Source organism: Carassius gibelio, chromosome B19 (assembly GCF_023724105.1).
Source record: "Carassius gibelio isolate Cgi1373 ecotype wild population from Czech Republic chromosome B19, carGib1.2-hapl.c, whole genome shotgun sequence".
NCBI lineage: Eukaryota > Metazoa > Chordata > Actinopteri > Cypriniformes > Cyprinidae > Carassius > Carassius gibelio.
Genome location: NC_068414.1, coordinates 24578515 through 24589660, shown reverse-complemented (window position 1 = coordinate 24589660; position 11146 = coordinate 24578515). Strand labels below are relative to the sequence as shown.

The following is an 11146-nucleotide window of genomic DNA, read 5'->3' as shown; positions in this document are numbered from 1 at the left end:
ATTTGCTTTGTTTAAATTGTTTATTGTTTATTCTTATGTAGTGTTTAAAGTGTACACACTGGTCACTGTGGTTTTAAACTGATCATTCATCTATTCCCAAAACCTCTGTAAAACTAACAAAAACCAGTCTAACTGGAACATCAGCCAACATAATACAACTAATAATAAAGTAAATATATAAATAAATAAAGTTCAGTTAATTTAAAAAAAAGTTACAAATTTGTATAACTTGTGTTGTTGTTGTTATTATTTTACATTTTAAGCAGGGTGAACGTTTTTACAGGCCTGTTAGATTATTTGTTTAAATGTTTAATTTATGTCCAGTATGGCCTGTACCCTTCTAAATTATAGTTGCTTTTAAAAAGTGATGATTTATTATTATTATTATTATTATTATTATTATTATTATTATTATTATTATCTTTAAATGTTCAGGGACAGGAGAAGAGTTTGGGAAACTTGTTAGGAAACAGTCAGTATTTAATATGGAGCCACTAGTGATGATGTATTTACTGCTTCTCTCCTGAGCTGCTCATTTAGTTCAGAATTCTCAGTTCAGCTCACTGTTGTGACATCATAATGGAGATTCCGTTCTGGCAGCTCTAAACTGCTGTTCTGACTAACTTTCTTCTGTTGGTGTGTTAGGAGAGAAAAGATCGAGAGCTACTTTCGTGACTTTCTGCAGATATTGACGACAAATACTGAATTCACTTGCAGCATCTAGTGTCCACAATGGCACTGTTCAGCAGTGTATTTAGACCACTTTTTGAGTGTTTTGCTCACTTCTTTCATAAAAGGGAGACACCTTTGAGGGCACAACAGTGTGCAGCACAAGAACGGGCGGCACTAGAGAAACTCCCAGAAGCATCAATGATGAAGGCAGATGAAAGTGAGGCCTTCGACTTCACTGCCCAAAACAAGAAGTGCAAAAAGAGACGCCGCCAGGTAACTTAACTGAGAAGTACCACTTTTTTCACTTTTCACTCAGTAATTGCTAGTATATTTCACAATTAATTACAAAGAAACATCGATTAAATGTGACATTTTGGAAATAGAAAGACTGAAATAGTAGTGTCTTGTATCATTTACTACAATAATCTTTACTAACTAAAATTTACGATTATACAGTCTGGAGAGAAAGAGAAGAAAAGACAGGTGAAGAGAAAGGTGAAGAAGGAGAGAGAGATGAATGAGGGAGGAAGTCATAAAGACAAGGCTGAAAAAGAAAGTGAGACATTTATCCTTGAAAAGATAAAGGATAGAGGACATGTGCCACAGAAAAAAAGGGAGTCTGCCAAATTCAGAGAGATGCAGAGTCTAGAAAATGTGATGGAGGGAAGAAGTAGGCATAGAGAGGCTGGAGAAAAGAAAAAGAAGAGGAGAAACCAGAAGGAAAGAAGGACCACTGAGCCTACTCCACTTCTTGTGGAGGTCAAACCTCAGCAAAGTCTAGTCAGTCCTCCAGTGAGATCTTCCTTCTTGAAGCCAATAGAAGGAGAATTTCCATTGCTTCCAAGTGTCTCTGAAGACCTTCCTTTACCAGCTGCTCGCTTCAAACCCTTGCCGCCAGTGACCAGACCGCCCATGCATCCTCAAAAGCCAGAGACTGCACCAGAGGAAGTGTCCTTGCCATGTTCTCTTCTTCAAGTGGATCCTCCAAAATCGTTGGCAGCACCAGAGGAAGTGTCCTTGCCATGTTCTCCTCTTCAAGTGGATTCTCCCAAACCGTTGGCAGCACCAGAGGAAGTGTCCTTGCCAGGTTCTCTTCTACAAGTGGATTCTCCCAAACCGTTGGCAGTTCCTCCATGTTCCACTCCAGCACCTGATGAACTGTTTTGCCTCCGACGCATCCAAGTCAGTCCTCCCAAACAACTGGTGGTTTCTCCGAGCTCCTCTCCTGTATCTGATGAAGTTGTTGATCTGCAACGTTCTTCAGCTCCAGTGTGTTCTCCCAGCTTGATGAAGGCTCAGCCGTCCACTTCTTCCCTGTTTGAGCCGCCTCCACAACTCATGCTCATCGACATAGAGGATGAGGAGACAGAGTACGTGGAGTACACGGGGAAGACCATTCGGGCCTGTGACTTACCCAAGTATGAACTCCCCCGACCTCAGGAGGCTGAAATGAAACCAAGACGGATGGTTGCTTGGTTGGAGAGTGACTGCGACATGTCGGAGGAAGTGTGGGCGAGTGAAGTGGTGGAGGGATCTGAAGATGTGAAAGATAACACTGATGAAATGGGAGACTCCAATGCCATAGAAGGGACTTTGGATGACTCCTCTCAGAAAAAGGAGGAGTTGGATAAACACATGATGAAGCTGTTTGGTGTAGCCTCTCCTGAAGGTCCCAAGAATGAGACCCAGCACAATGTGAATGTCCAGCAAGAGCCAAAGAGGAAAAGAAAATTGCCACTTGTTCTCTTCAGCTGGGCAGAAGAGAAGGCCAAGAAAAAGAAGGAGAAGAAAATACAGAAGGAGAAGGAGCGAAGAGAAAAGGAGTTGCTGCTTGAACGCTACAGGAATGATCCAAAACTGAAGCACTTGTTGATCAACAAGCACAACTGCAACTACTGCTCCTCTGAGTGAAGATCATTGTCCCTTCCCAAAACATCCTCTTCACCTTTAACCTACAGCACAATTCTGTGTACAAATAAAAAAACTGTGCAAACTAAAAGTTGAATGATCCATGCAAATTTCCTGAATATTAACACATAAAACGTGTTTAAAGTTCAAATGATTAATTTGAAAGCATGCAGTGATTTTCTACCATTTTAAACAAACATTTTATTTTAACAAAGAACAGCCACAGGAAGTGAATGATTCATCTCAGATCACAACAATAAAACGACACTTGATTTGAGTAAAAGGTACATTTCATTGGTAAGTTACAATCTGCTTTTGCAGATGCAGGTTAACAGTCATATAATAACAGTATATGACATTAAACAACTTCAAATTTTCTAAAGAAAGTTTTGGTAGTAAGGACTGTTAAAATTTTAAAATCTGTTTTTTTAAATAATAATAAATATATGAGAACAATGTTACTCTTCTTTCATGATAACTTATTTCTTATCTTATCACGTTAGGTCATGATTGAACAACAAATAGTATAAATCACAAATATTAGTCAGCTTTACATATTTTTCCATACACAACACTCCTCTAATACAGGACCTCTTCAAAAAGTGCACATTTGTACCTAAAGAGTCCCTACATATGTTAGTACCCTAAAGGTTTTGTGTGAACTTTTTTTTTTATAAATTTTCTTATGAAATTGAAGAATGGAATGAAACAAGCAGCCGTCTTTGAGTGATTTACTCAAATGATCAAGATACTGATTCATTTAAAATTGGTCTCATAACCGTTTTCAACAATTCACATCATGATGCCTTTCATGTATGATTTGCAATCTACTCCAGTCACTAAAAGTACAACAAAAGACCATTTCAAACGGTGTTTTCCTCTCATTTTATTTTTGTAATGAAAAGCAAACAGGATGCAGAGGAACTTCAGTTTAATGCAAATGTACAGTGCTAAGAGATCTACCAAGCCCAAACACACTCTACACACCTCAATCCACTAGAGCGTTACTAAAACAGAAGTTATTAATAAAGACAAACATTTGATCAAAATAAACAAAATAAGTTTTATGCCACCCAAGTAATTATTTTCTTAACCCATGACTTTCACAGCCAGTTCAGTGTTCAATAGCTCCACATGCAAGGTTTGAGATTTCAGCTGGGTACATGACATTTCAATGAATATTACAAGTTAACCAGTTAGCTGTGAAACTGCTGTACATTCATATCTGAAATCATCTGAATTTTCTTTAGTTTACAATGGTAATGAACAGAAATCTGTCTTTACATACTGCAATTAGCCCTAATATGCTTAAATAAATCTCTGCCAATGTTTGATGTTTTTAGATTCTTACATTTCTAGGAAAATTTAAAAAGAACCATATTACCATGTTCATGACAATTCGGCCATTACCCAGCAGACTTCCGATGGCATTTTAATAAATAACTTATAAATAACTACAAAAACATCAAATGCAATAATTGTCCTAGAAGTATCCTGTTATTGTCCAGCAAATGGAACATTTTTGCAAGGTAACATGCAACTAGTGTTATTTCCAAAAGCATCAAATAATCCAATATTCCATTCACATTCGTTAAAATAAGGGAATGACATCTCTTTCTCTCAATCACACACACATATAGACAAACAAAACAACAAAATGATCTATTTAATGAAAAGAAAAAGTAAAGTAGTCAGCATGAAAGAGAAAAGAGTGATGTAATGTAGTGTTTGAGCCTCAAATACTGACCTTTGGAATTATTTAATAGTCAGGACAACCTCACAAGCTCACCTTCCTCTCAAAAATAAAAAAGGAAAAGTTATTATACACAGGCTTTACTTTACTTCTCACAGTTATACTGCAGATAATACAGTCAACTGAACAAATGTTTGTCATCTTGGAGTGTATATATTGGTGGTATTATGTTGCAAAGCAGCAATGTTATAGAAACGCACACATTAGTGAGCAGCACAGCAAGATATTCAGATATTCATGCATAGAACTAGAGGGGTTTGAGCTTCATTTAACTATGTACAGCTACTGTGTATATATGCAAATGTTTGGAGAAGTATCTATGTCTGTCTGACATTCTTCGCTGTGTTAGACTATCATGCAGAGACTTTATACTGACTAGTGGAGCACATTAGCATCAGTAATTATCGCTACTCTGACAAACAAATCTCCGCTCATTGAAATCTGCTCTTTCTCTCTCCCTCCTTCTCAATCAACCAGAAAGCAACAATGCAAAGGTTACTCAAGTTAAATTTCTGCCATGCCTTTCGGATGCAACTGTTGAGTCATATAACGTTATACATCTCCAGAACCACACAAGCAAATTAAACAAGAAGGACAGATCGGGCAATGTAAAGGAACTGCATTCAAACGGGTTCTTGAATAATGTTTTGTTTTGTCCTGAAAAGGACAAAGAGCTTTTGCCTGATCAGCCTGTACATGTTGACATAAAGGGAATTTGAAAGACAAATCATTTCAGAATTTGAGGAAAGGTGAAGGAATGTGAGGTGGTGCATCATTCTGTGAAATGTGGTCTGCACTTTCCTCTTCTTACAGGAAGGGGGCACACTCAGTCCCTGGTGCGACCCACAATGGCCAGGATGTAAAGGAAGATGTTGATGATGTCGGTGTAGAGGTTAAGAGCTGCATAGACATACTCCTCTGGGCTAATGGCCAACTTCTTGTTGCCCAGGAGAAGCTGGGTGTCCACAGCCAGGAACTGTGAAAGAACAAACAAGCCCTGAGTGTCGCATTCATGTTGTGCTTGGGGAAATAAAGCGGAACGGTTAAAGAAATTTAACATGATATTAATCTTTTACTTTAATTCAATTTTGAAGATCAGTGCAATTATATAAAAAAAATTACCTTGTGGGTGATTACAAAAAATCTCAGACTTACAGCGAAGATATAATATTTCAGGACTAGAATATCATAGAGACTTGGCGAGGGGCTCTTTTAACACTTGAAGCTTGTAAGCAATCACCTAGCATAATGCACTAGGCCTAGCAGCACCGCTGATGTTTAATTCACAAATCATCAGCAAATACTAAATGAAGTTCACTGGGTTTGTATCCTGCTTACTGCAATGGTTACACTATTCTGTTTAAAAGTTTGCATATACATTCTGTTCTTTGGAGCTTTCTCTTGATAATAGAAAAATTATTTATGTATGAAAAGCACCACAGCTGTTTTTAAGATTGATTACAATAAGAAATCACCAAATCAGCATATTAAGAATGATTTCTAAAGGATCACGTGGCACTGAAAACTGCAGTAATAGCTGCTGAAATCAGCTCTGCCATCACAGCAATAAATAACATTTTGAAATAGATTAAAATAGAAAAAGATTTTTTACAATAATATTCCACAATATTACTGTCCTCACTGTATTTTTAATAAAATAAATGCAGTCTTGGTGAGCTTAAGAGATTTCTTTCAAGAACATAAAAAATTAATTCCAACCTAAATCTTGAATGCTATCCTGATGTTCCAACAATTTCAGTTACAAATGCTTAGTGGAGGAAATTATGACTGCACTCTCCCTGTTTACCATTGAAGTTAAAGTTAAAACATTACCGTCTACAGCCGCAAGAGGGCGCTCTATGCTGCTCAGTGCTCCTGTAGTCTACACTGAAAACATAGAGCGCCCTCTCGTGGCTGTAGACGCTAATGTTTTGTGTTGGTTCTTGGTTGTAAATAAATGAGACTTTTTCCTTGTCATGACGTATTTTTGGACTGATGCGACTCATACTTAGGTGCGACTTATAGTCTGAAAAATACGGTAGTTGGACAAGTTCATAAATTACATTTGAGGAATCACCTTAATTTGTATGGGGGGTATAGTATTTTGAGGTATAGTGCCCTGTTTGCACAACAGTATACATTGCCAAAGTTGTCCTGTTGCTGAGTCTCCTTTTGAGGTTCAGCTCTCTGAACAGTCTCCAGAACTGGTTTCATCTGCACCAAAGACTGACAATCCAATTTTGCGAAGATCTAGTGGTGTTAGAAAACCACCAGTTAGACTAGACTTGTAAAAAAAAAAGTTGTTTTGAAAAAGGAATGTGTTGTAAATGGTAAAATGGAGCAATTGAGTGTTTTGGTGTGGGACTAGTGTATAGTGTGAACTGTTATGTGGGTATTGTTATTTATTCAAGGAAAAGTGATGTAATGAGTGTGATGTTTAGTCCACTAGGTGGCAGTAATGGATTGTATAAAATCAGGTGCATTTGCTAAGGATTGGTGTGGTAATTTGTAGATGATGAATGTTCCACGTGGAATAAAGACGCCAGCACCAGTAATTCCTCGTATTGGTTCATTGTCTTGTTCTTGAATGATACAGACACATCACTACAAATGCTTAATTTCACTGCTCCAAAAGACATGTGATTTATACAGCCGCTCAGACTGGAAAATTGTGATTTCGAAAGGGGCCACATGTAAAATAGATCATAACATATCTATCGTATATATGATATTTAACATTTCTTCTGGGATTCACCAAAATCGTATATGCTGCAGTGAAACTGTAAACTGAGTTGACTAAACACGTTGCTGAGTGTCTCAATATCTGCAATACAGCATTCAGACTACTATTATTGTTAATAATAAATAACAAAGTATAAAATAAAGGAATTGAGGATTTTTTATAATAACCTGCAAAGTAAGTTGCAGAACATGTAAAGGAATCAAAACTTGTACGTTAACTGCTAAATGAGCTAAGCTGCTAGCTTATAAGGGGACCTGTGATTAGCTTGTTTGCTACATGTGAGGTTTAATTTAATTTCAAAACGACTAAACATATCATAACCTCGCATTATAAAGCTATTCTAGCTGTTTGAGGTATAATGTACCTCTGCTTACCTTTCTTCAGCTCGTTATACCAGACTTTGACGATGGTTTTGGAGTGTTTTCTGTGTCTGCACGCTCTGCTGGGAGTTACTCAGATCATTTCTTCTCCAAAGCAGGCTCCGAGAATGCAAAAAATAAGCAGAATAAATATTTTCTACATTGATAATGATAAGCGTTTTTAGAAATAAACGTCAGCAGTACTGGCTGTTTCTGTTTCTACTTTATTTTTTGATTAAATTAATCATAAGACTTAAAAATTGTTTTTTTTTTTTTTTTTTTTGTGCTTTGTTTAAATTGTTTATTGTTTATTCTTATGTAGTTTTTAAAATGTACACACTGGTCACTGTGGTTTAAAACTGATCATTGATCTAGAGCCAAAACCTCTTTAAAACTAACCAAAACCAGTCTAACTGGAACATCAACCATGAAACATAATAAAAATAATAATAATAAAGTAAATATATAAATAAAGTTCAGTTCATTTAAAAAAGTTACACATTTTTATAACTTTTGTTGTTGTTATTAATATTATTATTTTAAATTTAAAGCAGAGTGAAATTTTTTACAGGCCTGTTAGATTATTTGTTTAAATGTTTAATTTATGTCCAGTCTGGCCTGTACCCTTCTAAATTATCATTTTTTTAAAAAGTGATCTGTTTTTATTATTATTATTATCTTTAAATGTTCAGGGACAGGAGAAGAGTTTGGGAAACTTGTTAGGAAACAGTCGGTATTTAATATGGAGCCACTAGTGATGATGTATTTACTGCTTCTCTCCTGAGCTGCTCATTTAGTTCAGAATTCTCAGTTCAGCTCACTGTTGTGACATCATAATGGAGATTCCGTTCTGGCAGCTCTAAACTGCTGTTCTGACTAACTTTCTTCTGTTGGTGTGTTAGGAGAGAAAAGATCGAGAGCTACTTTCGTGACTTTCTGCAGATATTGACGACAAATACTGAATTCACTTGCAGCATCTAGTGTCCACAATGGCACTGTTCAGCAGTGTATTTAGACCACTTTTTGAGTGTTTTGCTCACTTCTTTCATAAAAGGGAGACACCTTTGAGGGCACAACAGTGTGCAGCACAAGAACGGGCGGCAATAGAGAAACTCCCAGAAGCATCAATGATGAAGGCAGATGAAAGTGAGGCCTTCGACTTCACTGCCCAAAACAAGAAGTGCAAAAAGAGACGCCGCCAGGTAACTTAACTGAGTACCAGCTTGCACCGAAAATGGTTTAGAATCACTTTTCACTCAGTAATTGCTAGTAGATTTCACAATTAATTACAAAGAAACATCAATACATTCAATTAAATGTGACATTTTGGAAATAGAAAGACTGAAATAGTATTGTCTTGTATCATTTACTACAATAATCTTTACTAACTAAAATGTACGATTTTACAGTATGGAGAGAAAGAGAAGAAAAGACAGGTGAAGAGAAAGGTGAAGAAGGAGAAAGAGATGAATGAGGGAGGAAGTCATAAAGACAAGGCTGAAAAAGAAAGCGAGACATTTGGCCTTGAAAAGATAAAGGATAGAGGACATGTGCCACAGAAAAAAAGAGAGTCTGCCAAATTCAGAAAGATGCAGAGTCTAGAAAATGTGATGGAGGGAGGAAGTAGGCATAGAGAGGCTGGAGAAAAGAAAAAGAAGAGGAGAAACCAGAAGGAAAGAAGGACCACTGAGCCTACTCCACTTCTTGTGGAGGTCAAACCTCAGCAAAGTCTAGTCAGTCCTCCAGTGAGATCTTCCTTCTTGAAGCCAATAGAAGGAGAATTTCCATTGCTCCCAAGTGTCTCTGAAGACCTTCCTTTACCAGCTGCTCGCTTCAAACCCTTGCCGCCAGTGACCAGACCGCCCATGCATCCTCAAAAGCCAGAGACTGCACCAGAGGAAGTGTCCTTGCCAGGTTCTCTTCTTCAAGTGGATCCTCCCAAACCGTTGGCAGCACCAGAGGAAGTGTCCTTGCTAGGTTCTCTTCTTCAAGTGGATTCTCCCAAACCGTTGGCAGTTCCTCCATGTTCCACTCCAACACCTGATGAACTGTTTTGCCTCCGACGCATCCAAGTCAGTCCACCCAAACAACTGGTGGTTTCTCCGAGCTCCTCTCCTGTATCTGATGAAGTTGTTGATCTGCAACGTTCTTCAGCTCCAGTGTGTTCTCCCAGCTTGATGAAGGCTCAGCCGTCCACTTCTTCCCTGTTTGAGCCGCCTCCACAACTCATGCTCATCGACATAGAGGATGAGGAGACAGAGTACGTGGAGTACACGGGGAAGACCATTCGGGCCTGTGACTTACCCAAGTATGAACTCCCCCGACCTCAGGAGGCTGAAATGAAACCAAGACGGATGGTTGCTTGGTTGGAGAGTGACTGCGACATGCTGGAGGAAGTGTGGGCGAGTGAAGTGGTGGAGGTCCAGGGATTTGAAGATGTGAAAGATAACACTGATGAAATGGGAGACTCCAATGCCATAGAAGGGACTTTGGATGACTCCTCTCAGAAAAAGGAGGAGTTGGATAAACACATGATGAAGCTGTTTGGTGTAGCCTCTCCTGAAGGTCCCAAGAATGAGACCCAGCACAATGTGAATGTCCAGCAAGAGCCAAAGAGGAAAAGAAAATTGCCACTTGTTCTCTTCAGCTGGGCAGAAGAGAAGGCCAAGAAAAAGAAGGAGAAGAAAATACAGAAGGAGAAGGAGCGAAGAGAAAAGGAGTTGCTGCTTGAACGCTACAGGAACGATCCAAAACTGAAGCACTTGTTGATCAACAAGCACAACTGCAACTACTGCTCCTCTGAGTGAAGATCATTGTCCCTTCCCAAAACATCCTCTTCACCTTTAACCTACAGCACAATTCTGTGTACAAATAAAAAAAACTGTGCAAACTAAAAGTTGAATGATCCATGCAAATTTCCTGAATATTAACACATAAAACGTGTTTAAAGTTCAAATGTTTAATTTGAAAGCGTGCAGTGATTTTCTACCATTTTAAACAAACATTTTATTTTAACAAAGAACAGCCACAGGAAGTGAATGATTCATCTCAGATCACAACAATAAAACGACACTTGATTTGAGTAAAAGGTACATTTCATTGGTAAGTTACAATTAGGTTTATCATATTGTCTATGATTTGGATTCCAATATGAAAGCTGCAACTCTGTCTTTTTATGTTTCTTCCACTAAAGGCCTCCTTTGTGGATTTTTGGAGCATTGCCTCCCTAAGAATACAAACCATATGCAATTGTTGTTTATGACCAAAATTGCAGGTGTTTATTTATAAAGACTTTTGCAGATGCAGGTTAACAGTCATATAATAACAGTATATGACATTAAACAACTTCAAATTTTCTAAAGAAAGTTTTGGTAGTAAGGACTGTTAAAATTTTAAAATCTGTTTTTTTAAATAATAATAAATATATGAGAACAACAATGTTACTCTTCTTTCATGATAACTTATTTCTTATCACGTTAGGTCATGATTGAACAACAAATAGTATAAATCACAAATATTAGTCAGCTTTACATATTTTTCCATACACAACACTCCTCTAATACAGGACCTCTTCAAAAAGTGCACATTTGTACCTAAAGAGTCCCTACATATGTTAGTACCCTAAAGGTTTTGTGTGAACTTTTTTTTTTATTAATTTTTTTATGAAATTGAAGAATGGAATGAAACAAGCAGCCGTCTTTGAGTGATTTA

General features: G+C 37.6%; 2 protein-coding genes across 5 annotated transcripts in view; one reads left to right on the top strand and one right to left on the bottom strand.

Annotated features, from left to right (window-relative positions):
• The first annotated feature begins 855 nt into the window (after window positions 1-855).
• Window positions 856-10398, top strand: LOC127978968 (ubiquitin carboxyl-terminal hydrolase 8-like). 3 transcript variants are annotated; one of them, XM_052584005.1, is made up of 3 exons: window positions 8214-8637; window positions 8845-9349; window positions 9413-10398. In XM_052584005.1, exons 1-3 carry the CDS (start codon window positions 8425-8427, stop codon window positions 10240-10242), a joined length of 1548 nt encoding a protein of 515 aa, XP_052439965.1. In that variant the 5' UTR covers window positions 8214-8424; the 3' UTR covers window positions 10243-10398. The 3 variants fall into 3 exon arrangements, with proteins under 3 accessions (XP_052439966.1, XP_052439965.1, XP_052439964.1); XM_052584006.1 differs by lacking the exon at window positions 8214-8637 and adding an exon at window positions 856-945 and having other exon boundaries at window positions 8845-10398; XM_052584004.1 differs by having other exon boundaries at window positions 8845-10398.
• The window catches only part of grinaa (glutamate receptor, ionotropic, N-methyl D-aspartate-associated protein 1a (glutamate binding)), a 60808-nt gene continuing 53103 nt past the window's right edge, over window positions 3442-11146 (bottom strand). Inside the window, exon 8 of one of the 2 annotated variants that reach the window (XR_008158685.1) lies at window positions 3442-3539. The gene's annotated coding sequence lies outside the window, so the exon portion shown is untranslated. Of the gene's footprint in view, window positions 5098-11146 lie in introns of both variants that reach the window. The other variant, XR_008158680.1, reaches the window with a different exon arrangement.

Coding starts and splice junctions, on each gene's coding strand:
- LOC127978968 (XM_052584004.1), top strand. CDS start 8,425: ATGGCACTGTTCAGCAGTGTATTTAGACCACTTTTTGAGTGTTTTGCT. Junction 8,638..8,844: donor GCAAAAAGAGACGCCGCCAG/GTAACTTAACTG, acceptor ACGATTTTACAG/TATGGAGAGAAAGAGAAGAA.